Source organism: Colletotrichum scovillei, assembly GCF_011075155.1.
Source record: "Colletotrichum scovillei strain TJNH1 chromosome Unknown Contig00003, whole genome shotgun sequence".
NCBI classification, from domain to species: domain Eukaryota; kingdom Fungi; phylum Ascomycota; class Sordariomycetes; order Glomerellales; family Glomerellaceae; genus Colletotrichum; species Colletotrichum scovillei.
In genome coordinates, this window is record NW_023336261.1 from 145,683 (window position 1) to 167,403 (window position 21,721).

At 50.7% G+C, this 21,721-nt stretch overlaps 7 protein-coding genes across 7 annotated transcripts; 3 read left to right on the plus strand and 4 right to left on the minus strand.

Annotated features, from left to right (window-relative positions):
- Positions 1–952: 952 nt before the first annotated feature.
- HER10_EVM0002390 (2OG-Fe oxygenase superfamily protein) lies at positions 953–9,058 on the minus strand (the record flags this gene model as incomplete). The annotated part of the gene is made up of 6 exons (XM_035472104.1): positions 953–1,415; positions 1,484–1,792; positions 1,862–2,238; positions 2,303–2,857; positions 2,996–3,144; positions 8,209–9,058. 6 exons carry the CDS (start codon positions 9,056–9,058, stop codon positions 953–955), a joined length of 2,703 nt encoding a protein of 900 aa, XP_035335739.1.
- Positions 9,059–9,662: 604 nt separating this feature from the next.
- HER10_EVM0006566 (metalloproteinase) lies at positions 9,663–10,882 on the minus strand (the record flags this gene model as incomplete). Its single annotated transcript, XM_035476149.1, has 3 exons — positions 9,663–9,682; positions 9,755–10,576; positions 10,627–10,882. The coding sequence occupies 3 exons, from the start codon at positions 10,880–10,882 to the stop codon at positions 9,663–9,665; spliced, it is 1,098 nt and encodes a 365-aa protein (XP_035336134.1).
- Positions 10,883–12,047: 1,165 nt separating this feature from the next.
- HER10_EVM0011291 (dimeric dihydrodiol dehydrogenase) lies at positions 12,048–13,145 on the plus strand (the record flags this gene model as incomplete). The annotated part of the gene is made up of 1 exon (XM_035480727.1): positions 12,048–13,145. The coding sequence occupies one exon, from the start codon at positions 12,048–12,050 to the stop codon at positions 13,143–13,145; it is 1,098 nt and encodes a 365-aa protein (XP_035336560.1).
- A 148-nt stretch (positions 13,146–13,293) lies between these two features.
- On the minus strand, positions 13,294–14,896 carry HER10_EVM0004702 (MFS monocarboxylate; the record flags this gene model as incomplete). Its single annotated transcript, XM_035474336.1, has 4 exons — positions 13,294–13,484; positions 13,536–13,583; positions 13,664–14,596; positions 14,677–14,896. 4 exons carry the CDS (start codon positions 14,894–14,896, stop codon positions 13,294–13,296), a joined length of 1,392 nt encoding a protein of 463 aa, XP_035335964.1.
- A 588-nt stretch (positions 14,897–15,484) lies between these two features.
- On the minus strand, positions 15,485–17,288 carry HER10_EVM0005710 (lactose permease; the record flags this gene model as incomplete). The annotated part of the gene is made up of 6 exons (XM_035475315.1): positions 15,485–16,143; positions 16,177–16,382; positions 16,442–16,587; positions 16,653–17,014; positions 17,065–17,170; positions 17,229–17,288. 6 exons carry the CDS (start codon positions 17,286–17,288, stop codon positions 15,485–15,487), a joined length of 1,539 nt encoding a protein of 512 aa, XP_035336061.1.
- Positions 17,289–18,110: 822 nt separating this feature from the next.
- On the plus strand, positions 18,111–19,285 carry HER10_EVM0012722 (oxidoreductase; the record flags this gene model as incomplete). The annotated part of the gene is made up of 2 exons (XM_035482110.1): positions 18,111–18,781; positions 18,835–19,285. 2 exons carry the CDS (start codon positions 18,111–18,113, stop codon positions 19,283–19,285), a joined length of 1,122 nt encoding a protein of 373 aa, XP_035336693.1.
- A 967-nt stretch (positions 19,286–20,252) lies between these two features.
- Positions 20,253–20,598, plus strand: HER10_EVM0005089 (uncharacterized protein; the record flags this gene model as incomplete). The annotated part of the gene is made up of 2 exons (XM_035474714.1): positions 20,253–20,384; positions 20,464–20,598. The coding sequence occupies 2 exons, from the start codon at positions 20,253–20,255 to the stop codon at positions 20,596–20,598; spliced, it is 267 nt and encodes an 88-aa protein (XP_035336000.1).
- Between the last annotated feature and the right edge of the window lie 1,123 nt (positions 20,599–21,721).

Here is a 21,721-nt window from a genome sequence, read left to right on the forward strand (position 1 = left end):
GACGCTGGTAAGCACCAGCCACACGTGGCCCTGGGGCTAACTGATGGAGGGCGAGAGCTCGCTCAAGGGTCTCAGATAATCACATGGTGGAGGGGGGAGGAAGTGGCATGCGCCCTGCAGACTAAGACACTTGGAGAGCACAAGAGGAAGCGCAAATGCAGAACCTGACTGGATGATGGCGTCAAGGGGCCTTAAGCTAACGCTGCATTCTGCCATTTTTGTTCCGGTAAGTGTCCTGAAGAGAACAATGGAAGAGAAAACTACTTTTGGAGTGTTCATTAGCCACAGGAAGCCCCCACGCCGAGCTCTTTGACAATACATGTACTTGATGTATGTTTCTCCAGAGAAAGCTGAGTATTAGCTGCAGCTTGGTGAAAGTTCAGGTTCTTAATCATTCGGCTTTGAGTCGTCTTTGCAGACAGACTGTGGCCCAAAGAAGTGCGCCTTGACCTCCAACACCACTAACAATCAGCCGACAAAAGCCGCGATCACTGAGAGCCAACTTGTCAATACAACTTCAAGAATTATTTAGTTGCCCCGCCTTTCACCGAGAATTACAATTCAGATTGAAAAAGAGGAGAAGTAAGGTTACGGGTACAGCTCTACAGACGACTGCCCAGCAAAGTGATTCAAGGCGCATTGCCCGTAAAACAGACAGTCCTCCGGACTGATGCGAATGTCAAAGCGCTCAAGTGTTTCTCGGAAGTAACAAGACGGATGTACAAGGGCTCAAGGCCTGTTCTGCTCTTTGCTCGCCTATTCGCCTTTACTTCTCCTCCTACCAAGGCCGAGAACGCCAAGGACCTGCAGACCCTTCCTTCACATGTCCGAGGACTAGGTCGAGTTGGGCACGAGAAGAGCTCAAAGAACGCTTTATTGACTGACAACCCATTGCGACGCCTGACAAGTACTGGCGTCGGACCGCTCCATTCGCAGCTCCCCACAGACCCTTTCAGACTCCGGGCCCGACAACTTGACCAACGAGATCCTCAAGCACAGACGCAGCCTTACGCAAATCCGGAGCTTCGCCATACCACCGCTGCAGAGCCCATATGGCCGCGTCAACTCCCTGTTTCCATCGCTCGGGCAGCCGAGAGAACCTGCCGCTCTTGACTGCGGCCAGAAGTAAAAGAGCACGGGTCATTGCCGCTCTGGCCATGAACCATGTTCCGTGATGGCGGTGGTGAGGGTTAGCGTCAAGCAGCAGCTCGAGTGAGAGCTGGAGGCACTTCTCTGCTAATGGCATGACGCGGGGTATCCAAGGGTCGTCCGCCGGTTGGTGGACCACGTAGTACAAGAAAGGCCGATGGATCCATTCGCGGCAGCTCGTGGCTCGGTTTTGGATAAAGTGTACCAGCTCATTGTTTGATGGCTCTCGATTTTGCCAATGTATCTGAGAGGGTATGTGCAAGCACCTGAGCATGCATTAGCGAACGTTTCGGATCAAACACGAATCCGCGCCGGGCGATAGGGAGACTCTTACCAGAGGTTGATGTGCTCGTCAAATTCCTCGCTCTTCTCGAGCACTTTGGCTATGCCTCGGATCCATGCCTGCTCTCCATTGTAACCAAATATCGATATAGCACGATTGATCATCCTTCTCGACGATATCTCAGCCAGGTAATAGAACCAACTCTTTTCCTCCTCTGGCTGAATGTCATCTTCCAAGATATCTAACACGCTTGGCTGAGCTGCAGGAGATGCGACTTCAGACGGGGGCGAAGGGAACAAGTCTGGATATCCTAGGCCAGTGATGCCACTGGGTGGCAACGGTATCTCACATCTGAGCTCGCTGAGTGTCGAGAGTCAGCTGCCATGACTTCCCCCTCCATCTTGAAGAGAAGGTTCCTGCTGGACTTACCATTCCGACTTCATGCATGACCAGTAAAGGCGTTGCTCAAGGCGCCGTGTCTTCTGAGAGATACTTTGCCAATTCCGCCTTTGGGCCCTCCGCCAGAATAGGTTCTTGAATTGAACGCTGGCTTGATTGAAACAGAACCAGCCCTGAAGTGGACGAAGTGAGTACATCTCGAACACTGCACAGAAGAACAGGCATTGAATCTGAAGCAAGGAGGGCTCCAGTAGTCCCAGCCGCTTCTTGGCTGCGAGATAGTAGGCCTGGGCTGTATCTGGATCCGTTGTGGTCGATACTGACGAGCGCATCGATTCGGGCGTACTGTTAAAGTTGATCTCGGATTGAAATGGGCTCGCAAGGCAGGCGAGTGCACATGCAATCAGCTCAATGGGAAGCTTCGTCAGCATGGTAGCGGTCATGAGAATATCAAATAGACCGAGGACTCACGACTAGACACGACGGTCCGTCCCATCGAGGACCGTTCTCTACTGTATCCTTGACGTACGCTTTGAAGTCGATCACGTCAAGAACTGGGTTCTTCACATGCACGTATGCCAAGAACTTCTTGGACAGCACCGTGAAGTCGTCTTCCTGAACTCCGCGCCCTAAGTTCCGACTTCTGGCAGATTGAGATCGATGCGAAGACTCTGCGTCATCATCCTCTAGCTCCAAAATAAAAGACTCCGTCTCAGGCGCATATCCCCTAAAAATTGGCCATCGCAGGATGGCCTCACAATTAGACCTAGCAGCGGCAGAGTCTGGGATATCGAGGCGGATCATCACTTCGTCCTCTGGTAGATCGTCAGGAGAAAGACTTGGGTTCTCGTCAATAGTAACGCTTGTACTAGTTTGAGGCCCATGGATCGATGTTGGCGATAGTGTTGAGGGAATGGGGGGAGCGGCAACTACTTGCGCGGCTGGTAGCTCCGGACGACTCTCGAGAAGAGAAACAACATGATTGAGGCGGTCCAAAATTGCCAAGCTCGCGGGATCGAATCTGTACTGTAAGTAAGACCGAGCCGACCCGGAGCATTTCTCACAGGAACTAAGAGAGAGCACTCACGTTGAGAAGTCATTCGAGGTGTCGGGGTATGTACATTGTCCGCCGTTCCGCTGGCAAAAGCCGCATGCTGGCCGGACATTGTCACATTTCGTTTTACGGACCCGACAGGGCCCACACGCCGCAACAGCACGCCGTCTCTGGTACATGCCCGAGGTCCGGCGCCGCTTGTTGGACGTTTCAGGCGCCTCATTGCCTGCATCGGACATTGTGGGATGTTCCACAAGGCCTTCTGTGGGGTTGTAGATATACTGATACGGGCGGGAGATCTACCCAGATACCAAACTCGACGATGATTCGTTTTCGATGCGTTTGTTGGCTTGATGGAAATGGGTGACGATTCCCAAATGAGAAGCGCGGGGAGTAGCGGAGTTATGAAGGTTAGGAAAAGCGAAACCGATACCAGGGTCCACCCAACTGAATTAATGGGGAGTTTCGTTGCTTTTGGCTAGCTCTCTCGCTGCTTTGAGTTGGGGTTCATTCAATGTGGCTGATGGTCTACAGACCATTTGGTAATACCGAAGGCAGCTTCCGCTCTCCAAGGAGCTTGGCATCTCATCAGATGCGGCTGTAAACATTGTTGCTTTGATTGGATTTTTTTTGCTTATTGCGTAGCTTTCAATGGTCATTGAGAACTACAAAGACCATAGGAGAGGGTTATCAGTCTTAAGCAACATTCATATTAAATAACTATCCTGTGTTCTAGTCTCTCGTCATTCTACACCAGCTTGCGGTCCCTCATACAGAATTTGACTCTAATTTCGGGACCTCGTATCGGTTTGACTTTTTTTCAAAACATTCTCAACTTTCCTCATTACCTATGATATGCAAAAACGAGAACGCTATTTTGGTGGGCAGGTCTCTTGAGGCCTACCCGGGGGTATCGGTTGGGTGTCCGCTTGCTCAACGGTAACGGCTGTGACGATGTCCATCTGAATATACGGACCTTCCACAATGACTGGTAATGTATGATCGTGCACTTCAGCCTCGCTCACTCTAGGCGTCTCGTGCATGTTGGCGTACGATCTTCCCCAGCCTCTTTGCCCGCCATGTTTCCACCACCACCATTCTTTGCGACCGCCGCTGGGAACAATGCTTGGCTCAGGCGCTCTTCTACTAACAGGGCCACTGATGATTACAGTGTGTCCATAATCTCGTATTGGTGTTCTGACAAAGGCGAACTGGTCCAAGCCCGTATTATGTGCGTCTTGTTGCTCGCTAAACACAATCGTTGTTATCCAAAGTATTGAGTTGAAGAGCCCGTTCGCAGCCAAGATGGACCCTGCGAAGGCAAAATATAATATCCCAAGGTCAATGCCCAGTAGAGAAGTAATTCGGCCGATGATTAAAGGGGTGCTGCAAGCGACGTATACGAAAGGGTACGCAAGAAAGGCCGGGTGATAGCCTGAGGGCCGTCGAACATCCGGGCTATGACCGGGTTCGAACCCTGATTCGGAAGCTTCGCTTTGTGACGCTCTTTTTTCCGGCAGGTGACGACAACTTCGTTTTTGACGCCACAGGGTAAAGAAGACGAACGAATAGAGGCTGAGTGTGAGAGCGATGGAGACGATGATCCAGAAATAATGAGCCCAAAACCGCCACGAATCATACGATGTAGAAATCCAACACCTGTACCGATGTTGAATTAGTGTGAGAACTCTTAGGAGCCGGAGCTGCTTTGATCAAAGCAAGGGGGTTCTAGATCTTATTTACCAGACATTGGCCCTCATGAAAAAAGACTCCTGAGGAACTGCTGGGTGGATCTCCGAAAATATTACGCCTGCTCCGTTGATACTAAAGTCGAATATCCAGAGGAATCCTATCGAAGTATAGATGGTCCACGGTGGTGGCTTATAACCCAGGCCTACTGTCAAAAAGGTGTTTATCGAAATAACCGCCAAGAAAAGGCTTGCTGCCAAGTTACTGGTCGATCCCAGCCATCCCTGAGCCCAGCAGACTGATGAAGGTGCAAAGATGCCGTCAGCTGAGACCCAGGATATACTGAGTGCGTAGGCAACAGCCTCCATCATGTCTGCTAGCAGGAGATTATAAATGAGAATGGGGAAAGGATTGCGAGTCTCCTCAACCTCTTGGTCTTCTCGATCCCCGGTAGCACTGGCAGCCTCTGCCGCTTGCTCTTGTGACGCTGCTAGTCTGTCGAGCTCCTCAATCCGGGCAAATCCGCTGGTACCTGCGCAAGGGGCATCCAGCCCCAGAGAGAGGTCCGGTAGATCGGTAATATCGGCATCTTGTGGTCGTGTACTTCGTTGCCTTGGGGGCGGGCGAGATTTCCGGTATGACAGTAACTTATAAGTGATGAAGAGCCAGAGTCCCGTCGTGGCTATGGCTGAGAGGAACGAGAAGATAGTGAGTACAATCAGTCCACGGCGGTGATATTCCGGAAGTGGTGCCAGCGTCCCCCGTTGTGCCGCGGCTGACATGACAATCTGACTTCTCGAAAGAAGAAGGGCGTCGGTCAGGCTGTATCCCCTGGGCAGAATCTACATGCACCCGCCACGTGGGACACATGAACATATATGTTCCTGTTTCGCTGGGCCTGGCCTTCCCCTCAAATCCTCTCTGAAGTCAAAAGGAACACTTGACTCGTGCGTTACATTGATGCTCAAAGGCCCGTGGTCGAGCATGTCGAATTCGAGGTCTTCGCAATTCATGGAGGAGGTTAAAGCCGAAACTCTGTTCGACAAACGCCAATAAGGATAGTCTGTTCTGTGCGAGCCAACCCAACTTACGTTGTTACAAACTCTAAGCCGTGTGGCATATCCCTGGGGTGTTGTTTCACAGAACCTGATCTCGTGCTATGTAGTGCGAATCATAAACGCAGATACAGGTTCTTCGCCAATGACGGAAGACTAAAGCAGGCTGGAAGGCAGAAAATCGGGCCACTTGTAGACCTTTTCTATGGTGCATCTCGAAGTCGATGAATAAGTCGCATGGACCACATCCGCGGAGATACGCGCCGTTCGGTAGACATGGATTCCCAAGTGTTGGATGCGTGGTGCCTGGACCTGACGTCTTTGTGGCGGTATAAGCATCATTCTTGATACACAAGATGGAATTGCTTGACTAGTGAATTTGCGACATATAATCCGGGTTATCCGGTATTCCCGATAGCAGCGTTACTCGAGTGAAGAATGAAGAAACAGATGTGCGTTCATGAGTCTAATACTGTCCGTTGATTGCCTTCCTAACCTACCTATGCTAACACGATACCCTGAGATTGAAGACCCTTCATATGCTTTCTGATAGCCCGGAATCCAAACCATGTCATCGTAATACCAGTGACAAAGATTACAGACGAAGTCAAGGCCACCCATATCACGCTTTGCACGTAGCCCTTTGTCCAACCTCTTCTCGCTGCGCTCTGTAAGTCGTCGACATTCAACATGTCGACTCCCTCTCTTGTCAACACTTCCCAAACGTAATCGCGGTGAGAGATTGGCCAACTTGGTAGGTCCCAATACCGAGATTTGAGACCTGACCACTTAGCAGTACTGATCTGCTTCCGTAGCTTTGCAAGTTGCTCGGTACTGAAGCCGGTGCGAACTGATCCGATACTTTGTTGAAATGATACGGATGTGTAATAGGTGTCTTGCTCATGCCACAGCTGAGAGGCAAAGTAGCCATAGTCATTGTACTGGCGCCAATTATCTTCGGGAAGTTGGTCCAACGGCGCGTCGAGGAAGGTGTCGTGATACTGATGATAGAGTTCATTCGTTGGCCAGTGGTTTATCATGCGATCTTGCATAAGGTTGCCAGTACCCACGATGGTCACAGGACCCGGCCATATATCTTGCCTGAGGATGAAGCCTGGCTCAGTACTTATTACCTCGTAGCGTGTCAGGAAGAGCTTTTCCCGCAAAGGTCCAAGCTGCTCCATCACCACTGGCCACGTCTTATACGGATTACTCTTGACATCCAGCAGCAAGACTATCGTGATGTTCGGTTGACTTCGGAAAGCACCCTGCGGCCGATCTGTTCGGCTGAAGTTCGACCACTGCTCTGGAGGATTCATGGTATCAAGAATCTTCAATAAGGGATCAAGGTACATGGATCGCAAAGTTCTGTTGGAGGACAGTTCATGTCTGTCATGGCCAACAAGCAGGTCGGAACCATCATCGCTCAGCCAGATGTCCGCTTCCACGCCGGTACAGCCCGCTGCGAGGGCCGAGTAAAGGGGGTACGGCCTCCAGTAGTCGTTGTGAGAATGACACATGATTGGGATGACTGAGCGAGAAAAGTCCTCCAACCATCTTGAAAGACCATCGACTGGCTGGCCATTTGTTGTGATCGGGTTGTTGGAGATGAAGTTTTGGGAAGCCGCGTCACTCAAAGCTTGAGGCTGTAGAACAAATACGAAGACATATAATAAAGTACTAAAGAAGAATGAGTTACCTTCACGTTGGGTCAAAAGATGATGACTTATCAATGAGAACCTACATGAGAATAGAACATGCGATAGTTGTTGCCACTCCCAAGAATAGAAGCTCTCGGAGGAGTGATGGCTTTCGCAGTCGTAACCGATGTGCAGACCTGATGCACTTTTGCAGAACAGACTTCAAGCGATCTACCTCAACTAATTTCGTTGGCTCAGTTTGTGATGATCGTGAGCTGTCCATTGGGGGTCTCATCGTTGTGTTGTTACTACTGCCTGGCGAATGATCTTCCGCCGGATGCTCTGTCACTTGTTCCCTGGGAACCGAAACTTTGAGCCGATTCATAGCTCTGGGCAGTTCACAGGAAGGTCGCAGATGAATGTGTTACAATGCAGACTTGATTTGCCCAAGTAAGGGGGTTTTCAGTGCCTTTATCTTTGGGATTTTGTTTGCCTCGGTCCAGGTAACATCAAAAGCTGAGCCACACAGGGGTTCAAAACCTCCAGCCTCACTCAATACGCCCCGGGTACTAATCAGAATTGGGAGAAGCAAACGGATTCGGGAGGTAATGTTGAAGCAAACGGTGATTTGAATCCCCGTTGGTGCCTTGTTTGCTCACCGCGCACAGTCGTTTTCGTCATCAGAGTCAACCTTGTGCATCGCCCGAGCTCTTCGTTGGACCCAAGCTTCACAGCCGATCTCTTCGTACTTTGGCTTCTCCCCTTCCTTGACACATGTGTCGATCACGCCGCAGCTTTCATGCAGGCCGAAGCCAAAGAAGAAGGGCATACTGATTCGCTCTTCTCCACTCAAGTTCTGTGCTCGATGCACTGTGCTGACATAGAGATCATTTGTGATGCGCTGCAGGTAGTCGGCAATGTTGACGACAAACGTCCCACGGATAGGTGCGGCCCTGATCCATTGCCCCTGGCGGTTTAGTACCTGCAAGCCCCCAACCGAGTCTTGCCATAGAATGGTGAAAAGCTGAAAGTCTGTGTGCGATCCTATGGAAACTGTCTTGTTGAAGTCTGAATCCACGGTAGCCGAGGAACTGAGAGGTGGGTAGTAGTTCAGCGCCAGCGCAGCATCAGGGTACGCGAATTTGGCATCAAAATGATCCTCAGGTAGATCAAGCGATAGCGCAAAGGAGCGAACCAGGACGCGAGCGAGCTTCAAACAGGATTGCCAATAAAGAATAATGGCTTCTTTGAAGTGCGGCTGATTAGCCGTGCCATCCCAGTGGAAGTCCTCAATCCGCAAAAGCTTTCTCGCCTCCGCAGGAATGGCATCGACGTCGAACACATCAGGGTCGTGGCGAGGGTCGTATGTCCAGCTAAATGACTCGCGGACATCGACGCTCTCTGACTTGTTGATCCGCTGAGATCCAGGCGGTTTGTAGCCGTTGAAGTAGCGACTCTTCCCAACCCATGAGCGCATCTTTGTCTCTTCATCCTGGCGAAAGTACTCAAGGCAGGCCGTATGGGCTGAATCAGTGACTGAAGGCGCGATGCCATGGTTGATCAGGTAGAAGAAGCCGGATGTCGTGGCAGCGTCGCGGATCTGCTGGGCTACAGTCTTCCGGTCCTTGAGTTCAGGGCTAAATGCGAGCGAGACGTCGATGACTGGGATCTCTGTAGGAAGGGCATCGCGGAGCGGAGTCCGAAGGATGCGGCGGGTTACCGGTCCGTTCCCGGAGGCGAAACGTAGAAGGGTCGTCCCCGGATCAGATGCAAGATTTGCAACGCTCATTGTGGGCTAATTAACCATTGAAGACTTGTTGGCACTGGGGAACGGCTACGTCGAGTCAGGGCAAATCGAGTCCGTCGTTCAAGTCAAGAGATGATTTTATAAGATCAAGAGGATAATTCGGGCGATTTAACAGCTGAAGTATGCGGGGCGATACAGGCGATAAGGAAAATGGTAGACACAGAGGCGGGGGAACTGGGCTTCATGTCATTGGCTTGAGATGATGTTGCCGGTGATTATCGTCGGAGGTGGCCGACAAGCTCTAGTTCCTGATTCTTCAAGCTTGATGGGAGCACGTGGTAGGCCGATGCCATTGGGAACAGGTCGGATGTTCATATGTCTACCTAAGTAGGGGAAACCGCCATGAGCTCGAAGCATGCCGGCCCGAGTTCGGCCACTTTCATGTAAGTTTGCGTTGCTCCCCCAAGTTGAGATGGTTAAATGATGATCTTTTTCATTCAGTCTACATGCCTCACATCATGGTTTGGAAAAGTATGAGACCCTTTTCGACTTCTTCTGAAAGGCCAATAGACACGCTTGTCTCTGACGTGGAGAATAGAGAGCGTTCGATGGTTCGCCTGTGTCATTCTCCAGGTCCGCCTATGCCTTAGCAGCCCATATAGACAGCTAGTTAAAGACCAAAGATTAGTCCTCATCGTTTCATATCACAAGCAAGAAAAGGGATGTAAGGGGGCATACCATTAGCGTAAAGGGAATAATTATCAGCATTCTGCAGAGCCCGTTCTGGGGGTAATGCAACGCTGGCGTTGTAAGCGTAGGCGTAGTCGTCTGTGTGAGGAGCATAAACTGCCTCGCAGTGCGTGGTTTCGTGGATTGTAGTTGTAGCTTGACACTGTCGGTGGCATCCTACAGGGAGTGGCGGCAGGCCAAAGAAGAGCGGGCACATAACCATTGTGTTGACGTCCCAGGCAGTGTAGGCATTGAGAGGGCCGTCGAGCTCGCAAACGCCATAGTAATCGTAACAGAAATACCGAGACACTCCTGAAGTAGTTGAGCTACACTCCTGCGCGACGTTACGAAGCCGAGTGACAACTATATTGCGAGTTTCTGATGAATTGGTGCCGAAATACTCTACAAACCGCTGAGAGGCCGGGTCAGCTGCATCCGCTGCGGCAGCGAGGGCGAGGGCCTGACAGTTGGCCAGGGCTTTGGTGCTGGCGTCCAACGTTGTCGCATTGCATCCTGGCTGTAAGTTGGTGCGCTCTTTGAGAGCTGCAGTTACCAATAACTTTGCGGCAGCGTCTGCGTCAACGTTAACTTGGATGGTGTTCGACTTGAAAGCCACGGCAGGTTGAGAGAAGTTTGTAGACGGCGCTAGAGCAATCGGGATTATGCCTTCAGCGGTGATAGAGTAGGTGCCAGATTGCGTAAACTGATGAACCTTTGCTGCGTCGATGGAAACCGTCACTGAACCACCAGCTGGAAGCGACTCAAAATGAATTGGCTTCAGCGCATCGTACTGAATGCTCGGCTCAATGCCCCTAAAGGAGACCGCGTTCCCTGCTGGCGCGTGAGCTACGGGCAACTTTCGTCACCGTGGCGCTACTGACCTGACTCGCCAACGATGGACACACGCTGGACAGGAAGCTTGTCGTCCAAGATGGTGCCAACCTTGAGTAGGTTGAGGTCCAAGCTGCCAGTGTTCTTGATGGTGGCGGAAACCTCGGCGCCAGATTCGGATATCACAGGTGCGAGGGTCACCTCCAGTGTTGAGTCCCGCTTGGAGTATCGGATACCATGAGCGTTGGGATGGCCGCTGGCGATGGCCGCCAAAGGCGCGAAAGTAAAGACCTTTCGCCACAACATCTCGAGAACTGCAGCGATTCGGGATAGGAATGAGGTCAACAGGAACTGTCACCGCATGTGGTGCTGTGGTCTCTTTAAGCTGTCATTTGATATAAGATAGCACAGAGCCCAGGGGCCCAAAAAGCGTATGCATCTCTGCAAATCCCCTTGATCAATCTTGGCTAGAAGCCCGTATTGATATGTATTGCCGGGATAGACAAGATATAAATGCCCTGACTTGGCAGCCAAACCTCGTATTCGACCAGGATTGAGATGTCGAAAATGGCAGGAGGTTTTGCCAGCACTCTGAAGGTAACATCGGCCCCTGAAGTGGGCCATGGCAGAACAGAACACAATGCTTAAGTTCCCATGGCAGAGGGTGCTCAGAGAACTTGACATCTCCAGACTCCAAGTGACATGAATCATCAGACTTGATATCCTCGGCTGTGTGCCGAGTCCCGATGCAATTGGCCCGACGGAGCGAAGTGTTAGGCTGTACGGAGACGGCGGCGAGGGTCAAAAGCCGGACGATGAGTTCCTTCTACTCGTATTTCCGACTGTGTTATCGTGACGATGTTCAGCGCTCGACCTCCTGTACAAGACAAATGTGCTCTGAGCTGAATGATATATAGAGCCTTCATAGTAGAACTGACCGCTTCAATTGGCTTATACGCCTATACCTGCAGACGACTAGGTGAGCGAATGCCCGTCGACTCGGAACGTCACTGTCTCGCCGAAGTGGCTACAAAAGCAGCGGCCTCTTGACCAGTGCTCTTTGAGCATGAGCCCTGAGGTGAAATGGCCGGAACGCGGAGATAAACCAACCCAAAAAGCCTGTGTCAGCCGGGGAGTGTCGGCCAACTTGTTAGTTGAATTCTCCACTTCCCCCACTGCATTAACATCGTGACAGGTTGTGGAGTCGAGATTGTGGCTTCTTCAGTGTTTCTTAGTGCAGGATTGGCAGAATGACTTGCTTATTGGTGTTTTCATCCCTAGGGCGGATGATAACGCATCTGATTCTTCATGACGGGTGCGGCCCGCGATTCCGCATCATTGCCATGAGTGATTTATCAGCCTCCAGATCTCATAAATACATCGAGTGACCCCTTGACTGCTGTTCCCTCCTGTCCTGCATGCAAGCCTTACCAGCAACTTTCACTCTTAACACATCATCTCCGACTCCAAAATGTCTGCCGAGACCCCGACCCTTCGCTGGGGCATCATCGCCACCGGCCTGATCTCCTCATGGTTCGTCGAGGATCTAGTACTTGAACGCTCGAACGCGAGGGCCAAGCATATCGTTCAGTCCATCGGATCATCATCACTTGAGAAGGGCAAGACGTTTGTCGAGAAGCATCTCCCAGGGAAAACGCCGACAGTTTATGGTAGCTATGCGGAGGTCTATAACGATCCTAACGTCGACGTCATCTACATCGGCACACCACACGCATTTCATAAGCAAAACTGCCTCGATGCCATCAACGCGGGCAAGCATGTACTATGCGAGAAGGCCTTCACCATCACAGCCAAGGAGGCGCGGGAGGTGTTTGAGGCCGCGAAGAAGAAGGGTGTTTTCGTCATGGAGGCAATGTGGACGCGTTTCTTCCCCCTCACAAGATCTCTCCTGAACGTCTTGCACTCGGAAAAGCTTATTGGCGATATTCACCGGGTCTTCTGCGACTTTGCCATGAACATGAACCTCGCATCTTTGGGTCCGGACTCGCGCCTGAAGAATCCGGCGCTAGGTGCAGGAAGTCTTCTCGACATTGGCGTGTACAGCTTGACCTTTACGATTCTGGGACTGGACCCCGGCGTTGGAGATAAAGCTGAAAAGCCCAAAATCTCGGCGACACAAACCCTCTCAGACGATATCGATATTGCAACATCGGCTCTTCTTCTCTACCCCAGTGGCAAACAAGGTATCTTGACAGCTTCGACGCAGGTCAAGACACCACCAGGATTCTGCAGGATTGAGGGAAGCAACGGATACGTCATTGTCGAGGGTATCGCGACTTCAGTTCCCGGCTCTTTCACAGTGTACTCTTCCAAGGCTTCTGGCGAGGGATGGGTCGACTCTGCGACGGAAGGTCTGAAGTCAAAGAAGTTTGACTTCGAGCGACCAGGTAAAGGCTTCTACTGGGAGGCGGACGCGGTGGCGCTGGATATCGCTGCTGAGCGCACAGAAAGCGAGATCATGCCCTGGGCAGAAACTGTTCGTGTCATGGAGATTTTGGATGAGATTAGGAGACAGGGCGGCGCTAAGTTCCCTCAAGATGATCAGTAAAGGGCTTCAGTGAAATGAAAGTAGTGGATATCAAAAGAACCATCTTTGAAATGCACAAAGTCTTCCAATTTTGTCATCATTAGTACGCAAGTACCAGTAAGAGCTTTGACGGCGAATCTCAATAATAACTCCAGGATTCGTCTCTTGTCTACATTCTCTCTCTGAAGTTGGTCCAAGAACCTACTACCACGGACCGGCCTGCATAGACGAATATGCCTCCAGCAAATACAACAGCAAGATAAAGTCCCGATAAGGCAGTCGGCCCAAGAGACTGCAACATCTGACCGCCAATTGGCATTGTTAAGAGAAGCGAGAAGCTTATGACAAAGTTCATTGTTCCTAGGCTGGTCAGGAAACCGAGAGCTATGGTAATATTTAGGAGTAACGTACCATAGTATCTTCCATAGTCTTTCAGCTCACAAGTCTTCGCCACACAGGCTAGTACCGTACAAGGTCGGTCAGCGATAGGACACGGCAACTTACTCAACAAGTTGTCAACTCGAAGTGGAACAACTTACCAGGCGCAAGTGACAAGAATGATCCGGTGCCAAACCCCCATAAAGCCGAGAAAGCATACAAGGCTTCGATTCGAGTCGACCCAAACGTAGTAAGCGTTGCAGCGGTGCAGATGATCGTGAAAACAATCATGACAAGGAGGATGTTGTAATGTCCCAGGCGATCACCTACCACGCCAGGAAGAATACGCCCAAGAGATGAAAAGCCGTTCAGAATAGCTAGCATGTTGAATCCATGCTCTATAGGAAGTCCCGATAAAGCCACCAAGGTTGGAAGAATTGCAGTTGCACCAAAGATGACGAACTCGAGAAGCGCTATGGCGCCGCAGATGAGCGAGAAAGGCAGTGAATGGAAGGCAGAAAAGTCCATCACAGCCCTTCTCCTGCTCCTTTTGGTAGACACTCTATCGGAGTCTATCGTAGCATGCAATCTCTCGAAAGGAAGGAGGCAGGCAATGCCTAAGCTCTGTATGAGGACAGCCAGAAATCCCACTGCTCTCATAGACCATGCCCATCCCCACAGAGGGAACGTTTGCCTTAGAACCAATGGAAATATTATCCCACCAGTAGAAGAACCAGACAAAGCGATACCAAGTGCTAACCCCTTACGACGATTGAAAAGTTTCCCAATTACAGCAATGCCTACAGTTGTAGCAATAGCATTACCAATGCCTCCCAGAACACCTAGGCAGAGGATGAACTGCCAAATTTTTGCGCATTCGGCGAGGACAAAGAACATCAGAACGAGTAGTCCTGTCGCGAGCGGTCCAAGAAATCTTGGCCCGTAAACGTCCATCAGCGGTCCTGCCTGGATACCGAGAAGCATCGTGAGAAAGCTGTAGACTCCTGTAATCCAGCCAACATCACGGGCAGAATAATCTCTCAGTTGGTTCTCTAAGAGAATTGACTGTACTGCCCCGGAAGATTGCATGAACCCTATGAAATTAGACATCAGTGTCAGGTCTTCCCCGTATTCAATTTATCAGGGTGGTGTTCCGGGATTCGGATGTGCTCACCGAAAGAAGGCATCAGAAATAGAAATGACCCGAGCACACAGACCCACGCCGACTTCCGACATTCGACGTCCACAGCATGGTGCCGGTGCGGTTCTTGTTGGGTCACATGGCTGTTTTGGGATGGTTGCTCCGAGAACTCTGGCTTCGTGGAGAGGAGTTCGTGTGCTTGCGCTGAGGATGATATGGTCAGGAGAATGTTCACGGCATCATGACACTCCATCAGACTAATACTATTTACCTTTATGTCAGTAAATAATATGCTCTTGGCGCCGAAGAAGTCTGTCCCGGGTTTCTTGACCTCATCCGAGAAGGCTTTGCAACAGCGGAGTTGGCGGAGTTGGAGTGCATACTAAGCTGGCTCTAGATCAACATGGGCTGACACATTTGCCTCATTCGGCATTACTTCCAGCGTTTGCGTTTGAGGCCATGTCTAACGCATGACTCCCCCACCTGATCAGTCAAAACTTCAGTCCTTCGGGATGATTTTCAATGATTTACGCACTAATGTTCTTGAGCGTCGTCTGCTTAAACCGCTGAGTTCTCAGTTTTTGCAGCTTGCCCGTGGGTTTGCTGGCACCAAACATGCAACTAAGCCTTGAGTTGCGAATGCCAAATAGGCCAACATCTTCGACTGAGACTTCTTTCTCCCAATGCTCACCAGAGCAAACTTGAGCAGGCCGACTGCATTTCAATGGCATTGGTCGTGGATGCATCAATTTCCTTTATTCAAATAGTTCCTGGTTTGACTTGTACGGAATTTGTGCATCCTTGAGATCATGAGAAGTAGACCTCTTAACAGGCCATCGCTCTATGCTAGCTCAACCTGCTTAACTTTGCCATCCTTCTTGGTCTCTTCCTCCTCACGGCCCTCGATATCTTCGACTTTGGCATTTGCGGGCTTGCCCTCGAAGACTTCGCGGATCTCCTCCAGTGTGTGACCCTTTGTCTCGGGGAAAAGGAACCAAATCACAATGAACAAGACTCCCAGGACACAGCAAAAGACTATATAGTACTTCCATGCGATCGCCTTCATTGCAATCGGGTTGACCTGATTGCCGATGATCAGACCAGTGAAGGCAGTAATGTAGGTGACCGACAAGCCGCGACCACGAAGGGTGTAAGGGAAAATCTCGACAGGGTAGGCTTGTAAGAGCGGCGTCCAAGCAATGTCGTAGAAGAAGTAAAAGATGAAGATGAAGGCTACAACCGCTCTCCCAGTTCCTTCGTCACGGCTGGCGACGAAGTGAGACGTCAACCCGGTCCATGCGATGTAACTCGCGAGCATGCCTGCCGTGGAGATCAGGAACAAGGGTCGTCGACCCAAACGGTCCACCATGAGCGCTCCGAGGAAGGTCGAAATGATCCAGTTGAAGATTTGCAGCATTCCGTTGATCAAAGTCTGGTCCTTGACTTCAGTGATGCCGATAGTGTTAAGCACGAGACTCAGATAGTAGCTGACCACTGCGACTCCGTTCCACTGAGAGCTGAAGCCGACAATACAGGCAATCAGTGTTCGCTTTCGGTTGGCAGGAGTTCGCACGAGTTCGAGCCAAGATGATTGAGACATGGCTTCAGCCTCCTCGCCCAAAGTGAGTTCGACTTCGCGCATCTCGAAGTCGACCAGAGGGTCATTGAGGTTGCCACCCGCGTGACAGTCGGCGAAGACCTTTCTGGCTTCATCTTTACGACCACGGCGCATCAGCCAGCTACAGTAGGCGGTCAGTAAGGCTAGGATGTGTACAGTCGAGATACTAGACAAACTTACCGAGGGGACTCGGGCAAGAAGTAGACACCCATAAGCTGGATCACAGGAACCGCTCCTTGCAGCAGAGACGGGATTCGCCAGCTCCACGTAGACGCAATCTTGAAGGTTCCAAAGGTGCACCATGCAGCAAAGATGGAGCCAAAGTACTACGCAAAATATTCGTCAGCAAGTTTCCAAAGACTGTCGGGGCCTTCTCGAAGATTCAACGTACAAAGAATGTGTTGTACAAAGCTGTGATTCGGCCTCGGTGGGTAGGGTAAGCCAATTCCGTGATGAGGATAGGGCTCGGCTGGCTGATGAAAGTTGTGAAGAAGCCTAGCAAAGCTCTTGCGACGACGAAGCTTGGAAGGTCCTTGGACATGCCTTGCAAGATGGCAAACCCGATGCAGGCTGCCAAGCCCAGAACGAGAGGGAGCTTCCGACCGTATCTGTCCGAGATGTACGTTACGACGAAGAGTGCTACAACTTTGCCGAGAGGGTAAACAGCATTCATGAGACCAAGAATGGCGCCCTCGGGGTTTCCAAAGAATTGGCGCCATTGAGGGAGGGTTTGCAGGCCGTTCATCATCGATCCTTTCCCTCGTCAGTTAGGCGATTCACAAAGCTGGATCGAGAACCCATACCATCGTAACCGACAGATGCAGAAGAAAACAGAGGCACGAGCAGCAACAGATTCAACTTCAGTAGATGAGGTGTCAAATACCACGGCTTGGGATTTGCGGGTAGAACCTAGTTGTCGCGTGTCAGTAGCTCCTCACCTAGGAGAATCAAAAAGAAGGTTACTTACAGCTGCAAGAGCCGACCCTGCGGCCAGCTCTGCTCCCGTCTTCTTAGAAAACAAGCCCATTGTCAAGGTTGGTTTTTCTGCGCGATCTCTTGACTGTTGAGATTGTCACCGCTGGGATGTTGGTAAAGGTGTTTCAGGCTCCTGGTCGAAGCGACAAGGATGACTTAAACTCGAGAACAAGATGCGATGCCATGCTATTTATCTACCTCAGGAGAGCCATCGACAATGCAACCAACTCCAGGTTTTCCAGCCACCGCCTAAGGTCCAGGTCAGACCAGATTCTCGGTAGCTCTGCACGACTTCATGACCCCGGTCCATCCCCATGGGGTAAACGCGGGACCGGAACTCGGGATGGGTGTTCTCAGGAAGTCGGAGGCCAGGGGAGTGTGCGGGGAAGAATGCATCGTCGCGGCGTGCAACATTTCGGGACGCGTCTTCGACCGAGCTAGGTGACCTTAGATCTCGCACTAACAATTTTGGCGTGGCTCCGATACTCCGCGGGCAACGGTTCGGTCTAAGCTGGTCTCGGGGAGTGTCGGAGCCTCTTCACTTCCAGATGCTTTGACTTCTCCAATTATTTCGAATCATCATGGGATGAAGCTACCAAAGCAAAAGTGGTCTCAAAGCCATCTTCAGGTGTCCAATGATATTCGGGGCTCAACAATGCAGCTCAAGCTGACGACATTGCTGGAGCTGTACCCACAGGAGCTTGACAAAATTACAAAAGCCATCACGAACGCCTCTCAACATCGTAAGAACAGGCATATCTAAGACAAGATAGTCGGCGAGAATCATCCAGATTTCGAATCCAGATTCATGTGCATTTTACATTAAGAGGCCCTCGACGACTTTCCTCAAATACCAAGAACGACACCTTAAAACATGAGTGCCCAGCAGCAAACGCCCATCCTCAGGGTGGGCATCATCGGGTGCGGCGAGATCACTCAGGTAGCCCACATCCCCAACCTCAACTTCCTTTCTCATCGCTACCAAACCACCTACCTCTGCGACATCTCACAACAAGCTCTAGAGCATTGCGCCCGCAAGGTGCAAGGAGGAACGCCCAAGACAACGGCTGATGCAGCAGAACTCTGCTCTTCGCCAGACGTTGATGTGGTAGTCATTGCCAACGCTGATGCGTACCATGTCGAGCATGGCCTCTTGGCGCTCAAGAACGACAAGTACACCCTCATCGAGAAGCCCGCCTCCGTCTGTTTCCGAGACCTAGATCTCCTGGTCGAAGCCGAGAAGAAGTCTAAGGGAAAGGTCATGGTTGGTACCATGCGGCGTTTCGCAACTGCATTTACCGATGCGGTGAAGGAAGTTGGCGGCATGGAGAAGATCCAGTACGCGAGAGTCAGGGACATCATCGGACCCAACTCAACATTTGTCGACCAGTCCGGCACATTCCCACTGAAGTTCAGCGACTACAGCGATGCAGACACCAAAGACAGGCTGGAGCGGGAGGCAGACATCTCTGAGCAGGCTCTGGCGAAAGAGTTTGGAGTTCCCGTTACCCCTGGTTCTCAACTGATGCTACGACTTCTAGGAGGGTATGATGGCATTCAACAAAAGTGAAAGAGCATCATTACTAACAAATCCATAGGCTCGGAATCCATGATCTTTCAGCCATGAGAGAAATCATCGGTATGCCGAAGAGTGTTGCAGGAGCTTGTCTTACCTTCCCTGGCATCTTCAGCGTCCTGTTTAAGTACGACGACTTCCCTGTCACTTATGAGTCAGGTTTCAGCAAAGTCCCGCAATTTGACGCACACATTGAGGTGTACTCTCCCGAGAAGATCGTTCGCGTTGACTTCGACACGCCATACGTCAAGGGTCTACCAGTCACGATGACCATTAGAGAACTGATCGGGGATGATGGCTTCCAAGAGCGCAAAGTCAGGAAGACATACCAGGATCCTTACACCAATGAGTTCCTCGAGTTGTATGACTGCGTTGTCAACGGGAAGGCTCCGAAGACGAGTGCATTAGATGCGAGGAATGACATTGAACTGTTTAAGATGATCCTTCGAGCAGACTCTAGCAGATATCAGTAGGGTCCTGAAGAATAATTAAAGAAGAGTACAACAGCTTTATTACTTCAGAAAAAGCCGCCCATTGAATTGATTATATGAGATAACGGGGGCGTATCTTCATTCTCGGTCATTCAGCGCCTGGCGGCTTTGATATCTGATCAATAATCCAAGCCAGACGATGAGAGGTAAAACTTCTGTTCCCATCAGCAAATCGGTCGCTGCGGCTATTACGGGCGCACCGCGTCTCAGGCTCTCAACTGCATTGCAAATTACTTAAGCGGGATGGGAATCATGAGATCACCGAGACCAATATTACTATGTTTATTATCGGTAACTTCGGAGGGACCGCTGTCAAATCGTCTCGGCTGCGGTGACTTATCGCAGGAGAACGAGTGCAGCAACATGACGAAGCCCTATCGGGGCACGGTAAGCGAAAGTCCCAAATACATTGGTATGAGCAGCTTTTGCAAGCTTAAGCATGGGATAAAAGTAACTCACAGCCTCCACGACTCACGACGCCCAACAAGCTTTGTATTTGGATCATGCATTCGTGCAGGGTTCCTGCGGAGATCTCTCGAGGATCATCATTCGACGGCGGACCTCTTTGCTCCCACAGGACTGTCGAATGACGAGTAATGTACTAGATGTATCGGATGAGTTCCAGCTTTGGCGAGGCCACCCTTGGTCGGTCACTTGGGTCAAGTCATCTCAACTTATTCTGGACGAACCAAGTCGTGGGGATGGAGTTCGCGATCCACGGATTGCGGAACTTGGATACATTGACAATGTATCCCGAACGAATGAAGAAGCTGCGAGATGAACACAGCATCCACCCCGTATAAACAACAGCTTGCTCCCAGCCTTTAGAGATGACTGGTCACTGTTCTATCAATACATCGGGTAGCAGAGCTTCTCCCAGACAAAAGCCGATCTCTTATTTCTGTTCATTTTCTACATCGAAAGATATCCTATAACTACTAAGACGAAAATGTTGTTCCATCCTACTCTCGCTGTCGCAGCGCTGGCCCAATTCGCTCTTCCCGCTTCTGCCGCTTTCATCTTCTGCGCTGGCGCTCCTGCAGATGGTAGCTGTCCTGCTGACAAGGGAACGAAAACAAGCGTAAGTCTCTCACTTCTGTCTGGCGTTAACCACTCAGTCTCTCTATTAGTTGTAAACTGACTCTGTGTATCTACCGTAGTGTCAAAATATTTGCGCCAATTGCAAGCCCAACTGCTTTGGAGGTTCAGCGCCAGACTTGGGCGCAACTTGCTGCGAGCAGTCGGACGGAACCATCAACATATTCTGCTTCCGTACGGAGAGAAACAACTGTTAGAAATTCGAATATACAAATATCAGTCAACCTCAGGATCAAAATGCCACATGCCCCGCGTAAAGCTTCACCTTTCAACCTCCTTTGATACATGAACAACCAGATCTGGAGACTAGACCGAAAGACAAGTAGGGCTAGATCATACAAACCTCATCATATTAAGCCCTTCACCATACTTACTAAGGGGCCTGGGCCGATAGGTGATCTTACCAAAGCTGAACAAACCTGTGCGATGTTTACGTGAAAGGTGATCCTGGACTGTTCCAAATTGGGAGTCCCGGAAGCTTGATCTCGTATCTGACATTTGGAGCTTATGCTCCATAATGGAGAAGTCTAGCCTCAAGCTGACCAGAGAGTAGCTCTGCTTGCTCTCTACGAACTGACTAGCTGGCTGTCATTGAAGGCGCCGCTAGGCTACGCCCGCCAATATTGGTTATCTCAACCACGTGGTAACAGAAACACTACTTGGATGGATCATTCAACCAATCTACTGGAATCCCCAGAAGTGGAATGGCCAAAATAGTTGGTAGAATTTTGACTTTGCAGTCGCAGCCGATTTCCCGATTCTTCAAAGCCTGCCCTGCAGTAGCGTAGATCGCTCATTGTTAGTCAACGAATTCGCTTTTGCTAGCGTGAGGGGAACTTGACGTCCCAGTAAGGCGGCGTTCCCGTCAAAGTCTAAGGGAAGGCGCCGTCTGTCATGAGTTAATTATACGGTAGCAGTTCCACCTGAGTTACACGGGGCCAAGCGGGAACCCAGGCACTCGGGTAATATCGCGCTGTCAGTACCACGCCAGATCGACAAGTCTAGATCTACTGATTTACTTGGTATGCTGTGCTGGCACGTCGATGCTCGATGCGCAATGTCGATCCGGAGAAGCTCTTGTCGGATCTACCTTAGGTACTTTGGATGTCATGATGAGTTTCCAGAGTCCACGAATAGTTTTCTGATCGGCCATCACACCATCCGTCTCAACCCTTTACTCACCTCAATCTATTGTAGAGGCAGTATCGTTTCTGATCCTCAGGGCGTTGACAAAAAAGGTAAGCTTTCCGGTCTCCGGATCGTAGACTTTGTGCCAATGACACTACTAGCTTGATTGACGGCGACGCTGGTTGCAATACG